Source organism: Nanorana parkeri, unplaced genomic scaffold, assembly GCF_000935625.1.
Source record: "Nanorana parkeri isolate BGI_ZX_2015 unplaced genomic scaffold, ASM93562v1 scaffold915, whole genome shotgun sequence".
Taxonomy (NCBI): domain Eukaryota; kingdom Metazoa; phylum Chordata; class Amphibia; order Anura; family Dicroglossidae; genus Nanorana; species Nanorana parkeri.
In genome coordinates, this window is record NW_017307183.1 from 387,742 (window position 1) to 407,243 (window position 19,502).

The following is a 19,502-nucleotide window of genomic DNA, read 5'->3' on the forward strand; positions in this document are numbered from 1 at the left end:
GGGGTTTCCTAATTAGCCTTAGGGTGTCCAGACCTCATTACATCCTCACACAGCAAAAAACTTTAAAAAAAATGAAACCTCAAGACCAGGACTGTCACCTGACTGTTGATTTAGGTAAGACATATAGGAATTTAGTTTTTTTGTTCTTCTTCTTTAATAAAAAGGTATTCTTAAAGGATCACCTTTAAGAACAGTGGTGTCAGTTAGGGTTTTTAAACCCCCCTCCCGGAGGACAGCTTTCAGGTGTGATGAGTCTTTATCATACCTCCTGCTTATCTTCCCTGGCTTTGCTTTAATATAATGTAGTGCACCCACATCATAGTACTAATGTGTCAGATAATAAAGTAATTTTTGTTGGTCTATGGTGTCTTGTAGTTCTGCCCATATTTTACCAAGGTTTTGTGGCCATCCTCTGATAATATTGGTTAAAATGTGGCGTATTATCCAAACTGTTCAGCGCTTTCATAGAAATTCCTCACTCTCCAAGTGACCCAGCGAAAGATTCCATATATTTTCACAAAAGGGGATACTGTTCAATTGTAGGTTGGCATATGTCAACGCACATGCAAAAAAAGAAATCAAGAACAGCTTCATGTAATACCACTTCATGTAATACCACTTTTTATTTTAAAATTAATATGAAAGCAAAATGTATACTCACAACAGTCCATATATATATATAGCTTGTAGGTTCATGCAAATAATAGGAAGCATATGCCACTAAGCCAACTGGACATCAGAGAATTAACACAGGCAATGGATAGGTTGGGGTTAATGCGTTTCAATGGTTAAACTATCTTCATCAGAACCAAATCTAACAAATCCTAGGCAAAAACGCTGTTTAAATGTACCTGTATAGATTATATACACCCACAAACTGATGTTGTCTATGTTAACGCTCTGATGTCCAGTTGGCCTAGTGGCATATGGTTTTTAATTTATGCATGAACCTTCAAAGCTTTTATATATGCAAACTCTTGCGAGTATAAATTTAGCTTTTATATAAATTTTAAAATAAAAAGTGGTATTACATGGAGAGGGCGCTGTTCTTGTTTTAATTTTTGAATTTATTAAGATATATTTAAAGCCAAAACCTTTTTTTAATTTTGGATATTTTTATTTTTTCTTATCGGTGTGCCATTGAGATTTCCCTTCACTTCTTGTACTGTAGACCCTACAGAAAGCAAGAAAGAAACTCTCCACAAAAGGGATTTCTCTAAAAAATGCAAAGCTAGCACTTTGTAATTGATTAAATTTTATCAGAAAATAATAAACTAGAATGTAGCAATATAACAAACAGAAGCATAATCCATTTTTAAACTTTATTTGCGAATGATGAATAGACAGAAGTGGTGTGGAAATGTAATCTGGAAAGGGCATATTTATTTCCTAATGATTACTGTGTATTAAAATAGTAAAAGCATCTCAACAAAGGTGCACTGGGTCCTGGCAGGATGATGCTGTCTTATCCACCTTTTGACCTGAGATAAACAAACAAAAAGATATAAACATTATTCCTTTCTTTTTTTATATAATACATATTATGCAGATCCTAAACATTATTAACACAATCAAAATTAATTTGTATAATTGGCTGGGCAGCAAGTGTATCATCTGCGGGGCATAAATTGTATTATCGGCTGGGCATGAAGTGAATTATCTGCGGGGCATTCATTTTTATTATTATCAGCTGGGCATTAAGTGTATTATCTGCGGGGGAATTAATGATTAATTATTATAGTCTGGGCATTAATTGTATTATCTGTGGGGCATTAATTGTATCATCGGCTGGGCATTAAGTGTATTTCTATGGGGCATTAATTGTATTATCTGTGGGGCATTAATTGTATTATCTGTGGGGTATTAATTGAATTATCTGTTGGCCATTAAGGTAAAAAACGACTGGGCATTAAGTGTATTAACCGTATCAGAGTAATAACTGATATTACCTATTAGTTAATACACTATTAGTACTAAGTGTAATAACTGCCGGGCGTCAAGGGAAATAACTCCTGGGCATTAGTGTAATATCTCCTGGGTACTAGTGTAATAATAACCGCTTGAGTACATCTGGGACTAAAATAAATAACCAGTAAAAAAAAAAATGTCTTCCATGAGTGGGTATGCAAACCGGTGCACATCTTGCGCAATGTATGCGTTTCTTGAACATGCGTTCGAGGGTGAATACTGTTGCGCTTGATGTGAGCTAGTTGTTTGTTTGGAAGCCCAGATTCTGGATCTAAACAACAAACTGCCAACACTGAGGAGCATAACCAACATGGAAAGGAGTCTGGACTTGATGCACCAGGCTCTGGTGGAGGGCGGCATAAATGAGGATGGAGGTTTGGAGGAGCAGGATCCCAAGGTGGGTAGCTGGGTTACTGTTAGAAGACGGGGTAGAGGGAAGAGTGCGAGAGAGGCCAGTCCTGAACTGATACACCCCAATAAATATGCCAGGTTGCAGGATGTTGGGGATATTAGTTCAGGGGTGACATTGCTGGAGCAGGAAGCCTACTCTATCCTCAGGGGGAGTGACTGCTCCAGTAAGGATGGGAGCAGGATGGAGGGACAGGAAAGACAGATTTTGGTGGTGGGGGACTCTATTATCAGACGGACAGACAGGGTAATCTGCCATGGGGACCGTGAGCATCAAAAAGTCTGTTGCTTACCGGATGCTCGTGTTCAACACATTGCGGAACAGATGGACAGGTTACTGGATGGGGGTTGGGCACGACCCAGCTGTCATGGTGCACATCGGCACCAATGACAAAATAGGATGCAAATGGAGTGTCCTAAAAAGTGAATTTAGAGACTTAGGTGCTAGGTTGAAGAAAAGGACCTCCACGGTGGTATTCTCTGAGATACTGCTGGTGCCACGAGCCACTCCAGAGAGACAGTGAGAGTTGAGGAAAATGAACAAGTGGCTTCGGAGCTGGTGTTGGAAAGAGGGCTTTGGGTTCCTAGAGAACTGGGCTTCTTAGTCAGTTATCGCCTCTTTAGCAGAGACGGGCTGCATCTAAAAAGGGAAGGTGTAACACTTTTGGGGGAGAAAATTGTTAAAAGACTGGAGGAGCTTTTAATTTAGATAATGGGGTGGGGAGGGAATAAAAATGGATATAATAAATATAGAGCAAGTAACTAAAGGGGCGATTAAAAATATTGAGGGCTGTAATACAAAGGGGGATAGAGGGCTCACTCCAGTCAATCTAATAAGTAATGTATCAAGTAATGTATCAACCATACCAAGGTCTAATAAAAAAAAGTAGTTGGGCTCCAGAAATGAGCAATAATAAAACTCAAACTTGCACACCAATGCTAGAAGTCTAGCAAACAAACTAGAGGAGCTTGAAGTTATGCTACTCGAAGAGGACTTTGATATAGTGGGAATAACCGAAACTTGTCTAGACAGCGCACCTGACTGGGCAACTAATGTACAAGGGTACAACCTGTTCAGGAGGGACAGGGTTGGTAGAAGGGGTGGAGGGGTATGCCTATACGTTAAAAACAATCTAACTGTGCACATACGAGATGACATCACGACAGAGGGTTGAGATGGTGTTGAGTCTTTGTGGCTATAACTGGATAAGACTGATGCTAGTCGTAAACTAATTGTGGGTGTGTGTTATAAACCTCCAAACATAGGGGAGGAGGAGGAGGCTCACCTAAATTCCCAATTAGAATTAGCTGAGAAGCAGGGAAATGTTGTTATAATGGGTGACTTCAATTATCCGGACATTGATTGGTCAAATGGAACCTCTCATTTTATAAAAGCTGGTTGTTTTCTGAACCTGTTACGGGACAATTTCTTGGATCAGATGGTTGATGTCCCAACCAGGAAGAATGCTATACTAGACTTAGTCTCCAATAATGCGGACCTTGTTGGGGACATAGCGATTCGGGATACATTGGGTAATAGTGATCACAGGATGATTACTTTTAATGTTGGGTACAGAAAAGAGAAGTGTGTTTGTCTGACAAGAACATTAAACTTTAGAAATGCAAACTTCCATAAGCTGTGTCACCTAGTATGCAACACTAATTGGGACAACATATTTCTAACACCGGGCACTGACCAGAAGTGGGATTGTTTTAAGAATACATTACACAATGCTATTGCAAAATGCATACCATTGGGAAACAAAAATAAAAGATCAAGAACTAAGCCTGCATGGCTAAATAAAACGGTAAAACAATACATCAAAGAAAAGAAGATAGCATTAATAAGATATAAGATGGAGGGGACTACATTGGCATTCCAGAACTACAAGGACTGCAATAAGAGATATAAACATGAAATCCGGGCAGCTAAAATAGATTATGAAAAGCATATCGCCACAGTCAGTAAAAAGAACCCTCAAAATTCTTCCAGTATATAAACAGTAAAGGGTAATCAGAGCAGGTCGGCCCAATAAAAGACAAAAACGAGAGATTAGTCACAAACGACAGGGAGAAGGCTGAGGTATTAAATTAATTTTTCTCCTCAGTATACACTCAGGAGAGAGACGGGTTTAATGGAGATAAGAATGTGAGTTGCTCAGTGCGTAAAACACCGCAGTGGTTGACAGTAGCCGGGGTTCAACAAAGACTTGATAAACTTAATGCAAATAAATAAGACCAGATAACCTGCACCCAACAGGTACTTGACTTCCCTGGCGGTCTGATTATGCAGTATTTTTGCATGCCAAAGCGGTACATTGTTTTTCATGGAAATTTGTTGTTTTATAGTGTAGGCCTGTAATTCTTAGTAAATCTTAGGAATAAGTCACCTAAATATGTCCAAACAAGAGTCTAGTAGACATCCCAGATATGATAAAGTTTAAAACACGAAATTAAAACATTATAATATAATAAATAATTATAAGAAATTATAATATAATAAATAATTATAAAAAATTATAATATAATAATTAAAAAAAATGGTCCAGTAAATGGTAATTCTGGGGGCGTTGCCTGATTTGTGCAACAGTCAATAGAGTACCAAGTTCGCACATCACTGAGCTCAGTCGCAGAATCATTGCTGTCGTAACTTTCAGTGTCTGATGACAAATTTCCCAACGAATCGCTATCGCTCAATTCTGCAAGTGATTCTAAATTTACTATCGCTGTTTTCTACCTGGTCTAAAACCGCTTTTGACCTAAAGGGACGCTTTTTGGATGCCATGGACGTTCTCAAGTTTCCAGGCAGAAAGAACAGTAAAAGTGCAGGCAGGGCACTGAACAAAGCTCTAGGGACAAAATTGAAGTGAAATGGTTTGATACAGAAATTTAATCATAGCAGATTGCATTGTATTGTGTGTATTCTGTGTATATTGCATGTTTTCACTTTTGAATTTCCCGCCGGCTCCTCCCCCCGCTGTGACGTTGAAAGATGAAATTATAAGTCGGATGCCGGCATCGGCCGGGGGGCGCACACAGCAGAGGGCACCGCGGGCTCGTAGGGACAAGGTAAGTGACACTTTTGTGTAATACCGCCAGGGAGGTTAAAGAACTCAGCCAGGTTATAGCGAGACCATTATTCCTCATCTTCAAGGACTCCATAATGACTGGTAAGGTACCAAGTGACTGGTGGAAGGCTACAGTAGTGCCAATATTCAAAAAAGGGTCAAGATACCAACCTGGGAACTACAGACCAGTCAGTCTAACATCAATAGTATGCAAACTGTTAGAGGGAATATTAAAGGACTATTTGTGGATTTTGTTCATGGCAATGGTATAATAAATGATAATCAGCACAGATTTAGAAAGGACCGTTCTTGTCAGACCAACCTACTAACATTCTACGCAGAGGTGAGTAGAGATCTAGATGGAGGGAGGCCGGTGGATGTGGTATATCTAGATTTTGCCAAAGCTTTTGACACGGTACCACAGATTGAACAATAGCATGCTATGCCAGGCTGCAGCAAACAAAGTGGCAGATTACTGTCTTGTATTAAAAAGGGAATGTACTTTAGGGACAAGGCAATCATTTTGGCAGTTTATAGATCACTGGTTCGGCCTCATCTTGAGTATGTGGTTCAGTTTTGGTCACCGATCCACAGAAAGGATGTCCTTGAGCTGGAGAGAGTCCAGAGAAGGGCAGCTAAACGAATTAAGGGGCTGGAGGACCTAAGCTACAAGACAAAGTTACTAAATTTAAACTTGTTCACGCTGGAAGTGAGGAGATTAAGAGGAGACATGATTTTGATGTACAAAATGTTTAGTGGTATTGGCAACATCAGCAATAAACTGTTTACGGTAAACTCCATAACAAAGACTAGAGGTCACCACCTAAAACTGGTGGAGAAAAGATTTAACCACAAGGGGCGTAGGGGCTTTTTTTTCAGTTAGAGTGGTTAAAAGTATTTAGATACTTTCCTCAGAGACCATAACATACAGGGGTACAGGTACTTTTAAAAACTAGACCACACATAGACTTGTGTACACACACACACACACACACACACACACACACAAGGTTTAACTTGATGGACCTGTGTTTCTATTCAACCTCAAATACTATGTAACTATGTAAAAACAGTACTTTCACTCTCAAAAGTTAACGCTAAACATTTCTGTAACTTTTATGGACAGAGCTGTTTGGATACTTAAATAATCGAGTAACAATTTTGCCTCCATAGATTCTTAAGAGGAAAGGCTTTTAACCAGTTTAGGACCAGTATACTGTGTATGTATACAGTGGGGAAAATAATTATTTGATCCTCTGCAGATTTTGTAAGTTTGTCCACTTACAAAGAAATGAAAGGTCTATAATTTTTTTATCATAGCTGTATTTTAAATGATAGAGACAGAATATAAACTAAAAATCCAGAAAAAACAAAATGTTACAAATGGAGTTGCAGTTCAGCGAGTAAAATAAGTATTTGATCCCGAAGCAAAACATGACTTAGTACTTGGTGGAGAAACCCTTGTTGGCAAGCACAAAGGTAAAACATTTCTTGTAGTTGGTTACCAGGTTTGCACACATCTCAGGAGGGATTTTGGTCCACTCTTCCTTACAGATCTTCTCTAAATCCTTAAGGTTTATTGGCTGTCAATGTTGGCAACTCAATGTTTTAGCTCCCTCCATAAATTTTCTATAGGATTAAGGCTAGGCCACTCCATGACCTTAATGTACTTCTTGAGCCACTGCTTTGTTGCCTTGGCGGTATGTTTTGGGTCATTGTCATGCTGAAAGACCCATCCACGAAACCATCTTCAGTGTTCTGGATGAGGGAAGGAGGTTCTCATCCAAGATTTTACAATACATGGTCCCGTCCATTGGCCCCTCAAAGTAGGCCTGTACCTTTAGTAGAGAATCAGCCCCAAAGTATAATGTTTCCACCTCCGTGCTTGACTGTAGGGATGGTGTTCTTAGGGTCCTAGTCAGCATTTTTCTTCCTCCAAACACATCGAATCGAGGTAATGCTTAAAGTGCCAATTTTGGTCTCATCTGACCACAGCACTTTCTCCCAATTCTTTGCTGAATAATTCAGATGTTCATTTGCAAACTTCAGATGGGCCTGTACATGTGCCTTCTTGAGGAGGGGGCCCTTGCGGGCGCTGCAGGATCTCAATCCATGGCGGTGTATTGTGTTACCAGTGGTTCGTTTGGTGACTGTGGTCCCAACTGCCTTGAGATAATTCACAAGCTCCTCCCGTGTAGTTCTGGGCTGATCCCTCACTTTTCTCATGATCATCTTTACCCCATGAGGCGAAATCTTGCATGGAGCTCCAGACCGATTGATTGGTATTTTGTATTCCTTCCATTTGCCAATAATAGCTCCAACAGTTGTTTCCTTCTCACCAAGCTTCTTGCTGATAGTCTTGTAGCCCATTCCAGCCTTGTGCAGGTATACAAATCTTGTCCCGAACGTCCTATGACAGCTCTTTGGTCTTGCCCATGGGGGTGAGGTTGAATGGAAGAAAGAGATTCTGTGGAGAGGTGTCTTATATGCATAACCAGTTGTCGTTAGGAGCACCTTCTTAAATTGACAGGACTAAATTGTGTACCACATAGCCAGTCTGTGGGAGCCACAGGGGCGGACTGGGCAGGGTGGCAATTGCCCCCGGGCCTCTCTGATGTCACCGCGAAGGCCCCTTGACCCCCGCTATCACCTGCACCCGGCCGCCCGCCGAATCCGACGTTGCTCTGTGATCGGTGCGTCAGCTGCTCCTCAAGGAGGTGCTCGGGAGGCCCCAGCAGGGGGCCCTCTAACATGCTGCGTCTACCTGGTACAACCAGCCCGGATCGCCTCGGTATGCGAGCCGGGCTGGCTGGATCAAGCAGACGCGGCCCTGTAATCAGGCGCTGTAGAGGGCAGCCCGTTGGGTAGTTCTGAGGACCCCCTTGAGGACCGAGCGGCCGCCGATCACAGAGCTGCATCGGATGCGGGCCGGCCGGGTGCAGGTGACAAACAGGCGGCAGAGGGAGAGAGCCACTGCAGCTGCGGCCACAGACACCCCCCCCACAACCAGGGGCCATGGAGCCCCCCACTGACCACCAGGCCAAGGTAAGGTGACAACATTTTTAAAACAAAATCCGGGGACATTTTATCCCCGGGAGCATAAAACAAACTTTTTTGTTTAAATTCCTCCCATCTCCCACGCTGTTAGAAGCTGCATACGGCGTGTGCTGGTTACTACTTAAACTGGCGCGCGCTGTTTGCAGCTTCTGAGAAGATACGCTATTAGCATAGCGAGGAAGCCGGCTATAGAACCGGCGGATCGCTTGTATAAGCTGCCGGTCCCCCCTCCGGTGTCAGAATGCGGAAGTGATGTATATTACATCACTTCCGCATTCTCGTGTCTCTCTCCAGCTTCAGACGTTGGAGAGAAACTGATGAAGCAGATCTCTGCTTCATCAGCTTCTTCAGGGGGGTCCTAGGTGACATTAGGGGTCTTGGAGACCCCTGATGTTTCCATAAAGAGGACCTGATAGCAATAAAGTAAAGTGGAAACAAAAATTAGTTTCCCCCAAACAATTTAAAGTTACACATAAAAAAGAATTAAAATAAAAAAATTGACATGCAAAAAAAAAAACCACCAGTGGTGATTAAATACCACCAAAAGAAAGCTCTATCTGCCCCCCAAAAATGGTATAAAATTCATTTCAGTACAGCGTTGCATGACGGAATAAACATCAGTCAAAGTACCGCAGCGCTGAATACTGAAAAATGGCCTGGCCAGGAAGGGGGTCTAAACACCTGGTCAGCAAGTGGTTAAAGGCAGTTTCATAACTAACGCAGGAAAGATAAAGAATCTGCATATCCCACATAACTACATACATGCCAAATAACCCCCCTGCCTTAGTTCAACAGATTTCCCATACTTCATATTTCCTGGCATGTACAGGCAGGAAGTCATTTACATCAGTGTGGTACTTCTAGGTTGGGGGTTGCATATGTAGTTGGTCTATAAAGTGCAGTGCACTTTCATAATTTACTAGGGATGCACCTGCAACAATAACTGCACAGCCCACCTGAGACTCAGCACAGCCCTCCCATGATCTTGTACAGTCCTCCTGACACCCTGCAAGCTCTCCACCAGGATATTGAACATCCTCTCTCTTCTGACTCTCTCTCCATCCTGGCTGTCTCTTTTCTCTCTTGCATGGCTGTCTCTTTTCTCTCTTGCATGGCTGTCTCTTCTCTCTCCCCTGGCTGTCTCTCCTTGCTGTCTCTCCTTGCTCTCTCTCCTGGCCATCTCTCCTCTCTCTTCTTTCTCTCTCCTGGCTGTCTCTTCTCTATCTCTCTCTCCCCTGGCTGTCTCCTCTCTCTCCCCTGGCTGTCTCTTCTCTCTCTCTATCCTGACTGTCTCTCCTCTCTCTCACTCCTGGCTGTCTCTCCTCTCTCTCACTCCTGGCTGTCTCTTCTCTCTCTCACTCCTGGCTGTCTCTTCTCTCTCTCTATCCTGGCTGTCTCTACTCTATCCTGGCTGTCTCTCCTGGCTCTCTCTCCTAGCTGTCTCTCCTCGCTCTCTCCTGTTTATCGCTAAAATAAAATTGCAGTGTGGCGCTAGACTGTTCGGGTTTTGCTTGAAGAAAAGGAAGCAACCCTTGCAGCACCATTCTGTTTACTATGCAATCAGCATTGCATAGTGTTGCTCCGCCTCTGCTGTAAAATCAATATTAAAGAGGGCCCTGACAGTGCACGCACAGTATGCAGCTTCTGACAGGTTGCACTATTAGCGTAGCGGGAAAACCCACTGCGCAAACCAGACACACAGGATGGTATTTCATATCACCATCTACATAAATATATGTTGTACTGCAATGGTACCTTTTTAGGACTGCACAGCGCCAGAGGATTCAAATTTCTTTTTCCTGCCCTCCATTCCGCTAAGGGCATCAACATTTTTTCTCCAGTCACCAACTTCCCGTATATCCTGTGTGGCACAGAAATACACAGTCATAGTTCTCAATTAATAAAACACAATAAGTACACATAGCAATGATGGTGTACAAAGTGCAGTATTCCAAAATCAATCAGATTCAAATTTACAGTAGACAGACTTTGAAAAATAAACTCCAATCAGTTGCTTTTTTCATGTTGTGCTTTGCTTGTTATTCCCGGCGACATAAAATGTTTGTTATAGCTTTTATTATTTGTTAAATATATATAGTTAGTATAGAAAAAATAAACATGAAAAAGTCCAAAAATTTAGTCCTTGAACTTTTTCTCCCTATAATCCCTTTATGTCCCAGACCATATGTTTGAATGCAGAGATGTTGTAGTTCCACACGTTATACCTCTTTAGTCTCTGTAGTCTACATACATGTATTTTCTGTTGTTTGAGACAAATAGGCTTTTATTTTGTAGCAGATGTGGATACATATATTTTGTTTTTTGTTTTTTTTAGGAAGAATTAGTGAAAAGATAGAAAATAATTGTCCTATAACTTTTAGCAATACAACTTTAAATAGTTTGTGCATCCCCAGATAGTTACCTTTAACTACAATCGACAAAGTCGGCTAATGAAAATATCAAATAAATGTGATTATCCAACATTCTCTCTCTATCTCTATATATTTTTTCTTCATGGGAACCTATAAAACTGATCTATTGCTGCAGGGAGTAGCTGGACAGAGATGCTTCCAACTCTGTCTGAGCCTCAGAACTGACAGAAAGTGACAATTTTCTGAGAATTTTCTAAACAAAGGGTATTCCTGTTGTGCACAAAGCATGTAGACAAAGGACTACTGTGCCCCCAAAATACTGACTTTACAAAATAACAAATGGAATAACATAGAGGTTAGAAGGCTTATTGCAGAATAATACTTTTGGTGCATTGGATTAACATTGCCTGCTACAGAGCACTCCTATTGAGTGCTGTGTAGTGGGATCCAAAGCCCAAGAGCTGATCGTTTCAACTTCTGGGATTAACACTGGACTTTGACTGTTAGGCCCGGTTCACATCGGGGCGTTTTGTAGCGCGTTCCTACGCTCTGCAAAACGCTCAAACACCGAAATCCCATTATTTCCTATGGGTATGGTTCACACCTGGGCGTATTGCAGGCCGTATGAACGCGCTACAAAACGCCCTACGCCCAAAGAAGTACAGGAGCTTCTTTGGGGCGTTTTTGTCGCGCGTATCCATTGGGATACAGCCAGGTAGCCCTTGGAAACGTGCGTTTGTCGCGTGTTTTTTTACCGCGAATCGCGCGAAACAAAGCGGGCAACAAACGCACATATTCGATACACCTAGGTGTGAACCCAGCCTTAGTGTTTCAGCTATAACAGACTCTGTGGTTAAGCGATATACCTCATATTAGGGGATAACATTTTTTTGGAGGTACCACATCCCATAAATACAGTTACTTTAATAGATTATTAAAAAAACAGGATTCTTAAGGTACCACAACACAAACTGGCATATATAAAACTCCCAACTTTTATGAATATATATAATTGTTCTGTATTTATTTCACATGTAGATAATCATTAGATTACATATGTAGTTGGTCTATAAAGCGCAGTGCATGTTTATAATTCTTTTTAGAGGTTTATTGTTCCATAGCACAGATCCTGTTTGTAATTGTATCTATAGGTACATCCCTAGTATTGGGAGCACAGGAAGCTTTGCTGCAGCCAAGGAACTTGATGACATTTTCTTAAAAAATTCTAAATTCTGCTTCAGCAGCATAGATTGAACTAGAGAAGCAACATCAGAAATCTGCTCTGCATATGTATGTATTGCACAGAGTATATGTATCTGTTGCATACATATACTTTGGCATATATGGGCACTTACTTGGTGTGAAGCTCTGGAGAGGGGACACAGTGGGGGTGACAGCTCAGGGCATAGTGCGGGATCCCAGCAGGCCCCAGGCAACAAAGGTGATCGGAGTGCGGAGAGCAGGGAACGGGGCCGAGTTTATTAGTGGGCAGAGCCTGGAGCCGCGTCCATACTGCTGTTTGTAGCCTCCTGTCTGTAGAGCATCAAGGCCGTGTACACAGACAGGGGGCAGGGCTGGTGCACGGCTCCTTGCCTACACAGGTGAGGCTGCCAGCCCAGCACATGTTTATCTTATGTGGGCTGAAGAGGCAGTTGCTTTGGGCCCCACAACAATGACTGGGCTCTGGGCACCTGCCCCTTTTGTCCTGCGTTAATGCTGCTGTACAGCTGGCCATGGCTTAACTTCAAGTTCATGGCAAGACTTTCTATATTCCCACTGTGTTCTGCTTTTGCCAGGTGTTTATGGCACTTCATGGTCTCTTAAAACAGAATTCTAGTTATAAAAAGATGACATCACTTTCAGAATTATCAGTTGTACTGGCAGTTGATGAAGTACAAGTACTGCATGGTCATTGTGTACAATCCAAAATAAAATAGCCAGATCAGGTAACTGTAATCTCATTCTCATATTTGTAGGTCAAGTCTAACTCCACTTTTGCAGAGGAAAAAACAAACAGCCCTCCCTTGGTCAGTTACATACAATACACTGCAAGCATTTTAGAAAGAAAGTCAAAGCTAAAGTTTGCTTTGACTTTCTTTTCCTCATCCATCCATACAGGACCCCTGGATCTTCGCAGATGACATCGATTCTACCCTTACCAAACGGTGAGTTTCTACACTCCACACCTTGTATTCATTGTGTGCCACATCTCACTTCTCCATCGTTCTCCGCTTGTGTTCCCGGTGACCTCCCACCACTCAAACCGGTAAGGACCACACCTGTTCGCCTCCACTTCACCGTTAAGCAAGTCGGACCACCCCACCAGACTACCAATCAGTCTACATTTACTGGTCCACTTAAAAAAAAAAATTTAATATGTATCTGTTGCATACATATACTTTGGCATATATGGGCACTTACTTGGTGTGAAGCTCTGGAGAGGGGACACAGTGGGGGTGACAGCTCAGGGCATAGTGCGGGATCCCAGCAGGCCCCAGGCAACAAAGGTGATCGGAGTGCGGAGAGCAGGGAACGGGGCCGAGTTTATTAGTGGGCAGAGCCTGGAGCCGCGTCCATACTGCTGTTTGTAGCCTCCTGTCTGTAGAGCATCAAGGCCGTGTACACAGACAGGGGGCAGGGCTGGTGCACGGCTCCTTGCCTACACAGGTGAGGCTGCCAGCCCAGCACATGTTTATCTTATGTGGGCTGAAGAGGCAGTTGCTTTGGGCCCCACAACAATGACTGGGCTCTGGGCACCTGCCCCTTTTGTCCTGCGTTAATGCTGCTGTACAGCTGGCCATGGCTTAACTTCAAGTTCATGGCAAGACTTTCTATATTCCCACTGTGTTCTGCTTTTGCCAGGTGTTTATGGCACTTCATGGTCTCTTAAAACAGAATTCTAGTTATAAAAAGATGACATCACTTTCAGAATTATCAGTTGTACTGGCAGTTGATGAAGTACAAGTACTGCATGGTCATTGTGTACAATCCAAAATAAAATAGCCAGATCAGGTAACTGTAATCTCATTCTCATATTTGTAGGTCAAGTCTAACTCCACTTTTGCAGAGGAAAAAACAAACAGCCCTCCCTTGGTCAGTTACATACAATACACTGCAAGCATTTTAGAAAGAAAGTCAAAGCTAAAGTTTGCTTTGACTTTCTTTTCCTCATCCATCCATACAGGACCCCTGGATCTTCGCAGATGACATCGATTCTACCCTTACCAAACGGTGAGTTTCTACACTCCACACCTTGTATTCATTGTGTGCCACATCTCACTTCTCCATCGTTCTCCGCTTGTGTTCCCGGTGACCTCCCACCACTCAAACCGGTAAGGACCACACCTGTTCGCCTCCACTTCACCGTTAAGCAAGTCGGACCACCCCACCAGACTACCAATCAGTCTACATTTACTGGTCCACTTAAAAAAAAAAATTTCCCTGGTCGTGGCGCTTCACTCCTTTGTTCCTTTTTGTTTATGATTACACGGGTCGGACACCCCGGTACGTACTATCAGGAAGCTGCACACCACCTTCACACCTTGCCCACACAAGCAACTGGTGTATGAACACCCTCGTCAGAGTGCTGTATATCTGGACTGCCCCTTCAATTTTTGTATCAGAACATGCGTTCTAACAGATACTGATATGGATGTATTACTTCATATAACAGAATGTCCATGCGTTGACATAAATACTGAATGGCTATTTTACTTCATAAGCCAGTACATATAACCAGAATATTCATGCATTCACATAGATACTAAATGGCTGTAATACTTCATAAGCCACTTCATGTAACCAGAACGTCCATGCGTTCACATAGCTGCTGAATGGCTGTATTACTTAATATAACAGAATGTTTACATGGATACTGAATGGCTGTATTACTTCATATATTACTACTTATATGAATAAGAGAATGTCCATGCGTTCACATAGATTAGGAATGGTTGTCTTACTATAGCAAGGAATATATAACTGCAGTAAGTTTGAGTAATGGGGTTTAAGAGGTACTTGCAATTGTGCTGTCCGGAGTTTACAGGATCAGGCTGTCCAGGTTAGAGGCATAACAGACTCCAAGAGGTTACAGTAGCTGTGTGGGAACAGGATGAAGAGGCTGGCTTGATAGGTTTCAGCAAAATAAGTTTTGGGTGTTTGCTCCAAGTATGGTCAACTCGGATGGATGAATCCCACTAGGGAAGGAGAGTGGAGGCGAATGCAGCATGTCAGGTTGGCAAGCAATCTTAAAAGGTCTGGTATGACTTTTGGGAATCCCACGCTTTTTTTTTTTTTAAACGGGGTCCCTCCTAACATTCCTACCAGACCTAAAGGGTCTGGTATTGTTTGGGAGGCGGAATTGCACGCTTTAAAAAAAATATTTACATTTTTTTTTTCTTTAGAAATGTCAGTTTTGCTGCAGCAGGTTCTATACATTGTATATACAGGTTCTAGATGCACCACTTTACAGGCAGGTTAAGGGGAGCCCACAGGCACGATATTTAAAGGAATTTTTTATTTTTATTGTTACCCTTTAAGCAATGTTAAAATAACTGCTATTTTTAAAAAGTTTTTCCCCCTATTGATTCATGTCCCCCAGGGCAGTACCCGGATCCCCATACACTTTTTATGGCCAATAAATTGCATATAAGGCTTCAAAATGGGGATATTTGATTTTCAATGTTCTATCCCCATAGACTTGCATTGAGTTCGAGTACAATCTGGAGTGCTGCCTAGCCTGGGGGTTTGCAGATGCTGGAGTGCATAAAGTATTTTCCTAGGCCATTCGTATGGAGGAGGCCTGTGCTGTTGTCAGAGGAGGAGAACCAGGGAAACTGATGGCTACTGGAGGTGCCTGAAACATAGTGGACCTCAGGAGCAAGTCTGGTGTCTCTCCTGCAGAGGATCTGTGCTCATCTGTGACTCAAATTTATATTCTCTGTTCTTTAAATGGATCTACACTGAGGGTAAATCTGGAGTCTATGTCTGTACTACCCTTGATGTCTAGGATCCCTATACCCTCTCTCCCCAGTGTGAAGATGTTTTTCAGCATTGTACTTCTGGAGTGGATATCAGCTTTGCGGGCATCAGAAGAGGGCAGTAAATGCTAATGGGGCAGCTGAACCCCAAAACCCCTAGACAACTAGTGATGACCTGGGTTATTCTGGCGGCTCCTGATGACAAAGTATACTTATCGTTTGTGAGTTCCCTCTCCGTGTTTTGTGGACGAACTGCAAGGGACTCTGCTGATTTTCAAGATATTGCGTGCTATAGAAGCTGAAGATTGGCATTGCATGCTGTTAGTAAGACTATCATTATTTTGACATATTTAGACATCATGGTGGCCATTATGGCCATAGGCACATAAAAGTATGACACCCTTTTTTTAAGGCTTTACTTTTTCTTTTAGAACAAAATTCTTGTAAACTGTACATTCTAGCCAACAAGAGAAAGAGATGTGGTCTGTGCAACCATTCAATGCACAGATTATATGCTAGATATATCCTCAAATGTCTAGAGATATGGAAGAGAACTGTGAAAGAAAAAGAATGAAACAGTCACTACAATTTATACATGTTCTGCCCTAATGGCCCACAACAGTTTTTTGGGAGATACAACCTTGCACACAAACAACACTACAACACTTACCTTATCTGTATCATCTTTTTTGGCTTGCTTAACTTGTTTGAGGTTGGCTCTTAAATCCATGGCTGCCTTGTGTTTCGTGCCTAAAAGTGCTCGCATCATGGCATCTGCTGACAAACGTACTCTCCGCAGTGTTGGGCGTTTGAACTTTCCTCGGAGGTCTAAAATCTTTCGATTCAAGTCCTCAATCTGTACAATAAAAAGGAACATTATTTGAGATCAGAGTTTTTTTTTTCTTTTTTCTGTACTCAACCACTTGCCATCTGCCCATTATGAATACACGGGCGGACGGCAACCTCTTCCCAGCGGGTGGACGTACATGTGCATTAATTTTTTTTTCTGCTCGCTCGTGCAGAATCCTGCTGTGTATGTAAACAGCTGATACCAGCTGTTACATACAAGCAATCGGCCAGCTTGTATGTAACAGTAGATCAAAGTCAGAGGGGTCATCAAAGGCATTCAAACACTACAAGGAATGATGAAAAACTACAAAAGATGTAAAAAAGCAACCATGGCTGCAAAAAATAGAATATGAGGAACACATAGCAAGCTAACGGAACCCCAAGTCATTCTTTAAATATATAAATAGCAAGAGGGTAAGGACGGAACATGAAGGCCCCATAACGGATGACAAGGGGAGGTTAACTATCAGTGACAGGGAGAAAGCGAATGCTTTTCTTGTCTTTACAGATGAGACAGACGTTGGTAGCGATCAAGGCATCTGCTGAGGAAATAGTAACAAGAAATTGAACGCATCTCAGTGGCTGTCGGAGAGCAGAGTTGTACAGATCCTAGAAAGATTAAATATTAAAAAATCCCCAGGACCTAAAGAGTTACATCCGAAGGTACTAAAGCAACTTAGCCAGGTCATAGCCAGACCATTGTACAACATTTTTATGGACACTAATGACAGAAATGACAGAAATGGTACCGGCTGATTGGCGAAAAGTGAATGTGATACCAATATACAAAAAGGGGAAATTAAGTACACCAGGTAACTAGGCCAGTCAGCTTAATGTCAATAGTGGGCAAAATATTCAAAGGTATGGTAAGGCGGTAAGCTCTCCAAACCTCCTCCTTGCCAGGCCGCCAAGCGTCTCTGGCAGCCTAAGTCCTTCAAGCCCCCCGGCAAGCCCCCATCCGCATGAAGGTCTGCCCCAATCTCTGGATTCCAGGGTGGAGGCGTCTTCGGGTCTTTGCAGATTTTTGGTTGGCTCATGTTTCCAACACCTGGGTGCGGGAGCTGGTTTCTTCGGGCTACAAGATCGAATTTCTGTCTCACCCCCAGGGCCGGATTTCCACAAGGCCACCGAGGCCCAACCTCAGGGCGGCAGGGAGCGGAGGGGCGGCAGCGGTGTGTAATCCCCTGCGCCCGGAACATGCAGTTCCGGGCGCCAGGGGTAAGTTGTTTTCTACATTTAGCCCTGCTTTGGGAAAGCAGGGCTAAATGTAGAGTGAGCTAAATGTAGAGTGAGGAAGCCGCTTGTTCGTTCGTTCCCCCTCCACCCCCACCTATCTCTCTCCTCGCTGGCTCCACCGCCGAGTCTCTCTCCTCACTGGCCGCCAATGCGGTGAGCAGAGCGTCAGGGTTACAATTAACCCTCTTCCCCTCTCAGCTGTCACAGGAGTTCCATCACAGTCCTGTGGTAGAACTCTTTTGGAGATGACAGGGTCAATAAAGAGAACCTGTCACCTCCAAATGCTGTCACACAGGGGCTTGTTAGCTCCTGTGTGATAGCGATAAAGTTAAGTGAAAAAAATTGATTAAAAAAAATGTAATATAAATAAAAAATAATTAAAAAATAAGAAGAAATTAACTAAGTTAAAAAAATAAAAAGGTGATTAAAAATAAAAAAATGTATGAAAAAAATAAAATTTAAAAAAATTTAAAAACTAAACGATAAAGATACATAACAATTAAAAAAGTTAAATAAAAGTGATAATAAAAGTTAAAAAATTAAAGAAACAATAAAAAAATTTAAACAAACCCTGCCGCCCTTGCCTTCCGGTTGCCATTCTCCATTGATGGGGAAGGGGGTTGGAAACTGGCCTTGGAGCAGCAGGGAGATTAAATGCAGCCCTGCTCAACCTGGGACAGGTTTTCCCTTCCAGCATGTGACTTTCCCCTCAATGACTGGCGGATCTTCACCGTGCAGTGGCGGACCTCTTGTCTCAGGGGGTGATCATTCCAGGCCCTCCTCGGAGAGGTTCAAAGGGTTCTATTCAAACCTGTTTACCGTGCCCATGAAAGAGGAGGTTTGACCAATCCTATACCTCAAACGGTTGAATACCTTTGTACGGGTGCGCAGGTTTTGGATGAAGTCGATCAGATCTGTGGTGGCGTGTCTCCATCAAGGGGATCTTCTAGCCTCCATCGACATCAAGAATGCCTACCTTCATGTCCCCATTTATCTCTTTCATGAGCGTTATCTTCGTTTTATGGTTGGGGAGGAGCACTTCCAGTTTGTGGCGATGCCTTTCAGTCTGGCGTCAGCCCCTCGAGTGTTCACCAAGGTGTTAGCCCCGAGTCTGGCATTGTTACACTGCCGGGGAATCTCGATTGTGGGGTACCTGGATGACCTTCTCCTGAAGGCAGAGTCGCACTCTTCTCTGGTGGCGGATCTGGAGGTCACCGTACGATATTCTGAACTTCAAGAAGTTTTGGCCCGGGTTTTTCTTCCTCAGAAAAAACTTTTGAAACTCCGCTCCCACGTGAGGTTCTTAGGGTTTCTGAGTTGGCGGCCTTGTCCTGCAAGTCACCGTTGCTTGTTCTTCATAGAGACAAGGCTGCTCTCCATCCTCGACCGGCCTTACTACCTAAGGTTGTGTTGGTTGTGTTTTATAGGGTGGATGTTTTAACATCGGCGGATGCTGGATTGGGGCGCAGGATTTTGCAGGCTGTTCTTTAGTGGGGTCTCTGTTGGGAATTTTGGTTGTGTGCCCATCCCTCTGCCTGTTACTGCTTTGTGACGTCCCTACAGTA

General features: G+C 42.9%; 1 protein-coding gene across 1 annotated transcript in view; it reads right to left on the reverse strand.

Annotated features, from left to right (window-relative positions):
- Nucleotides 1-1,395: 1,395 nt before the first annotated feature.
- Nucleotides 1,396-19,502, reverse strand: part of TNNI3 (troponin I3, cardiac type) — a 59,277-nt gene continuing 41,170 nt past the window's right edge. Inside the window, exons 6-8 of the mRNA XM_018566087.1 lie at nt 16,523-16,708; nt 10,257-10,362; nt 1,396-1,481 (exon numbers count right to left, since the gene is read on the reverse strand). Coding sequence (XP_018421589.1) covers nt 10,261-10,362; nt 16,523-16,708 — 288 coding nt within the window. The 3' untranslated portion in view covers nt 1,396-1,481; nt 10,257-10,260. The remainder of the gene's footprint in view (nt 1,482-10,256; nt 10,363-16,522; nt 16,709-19,502) is intronic.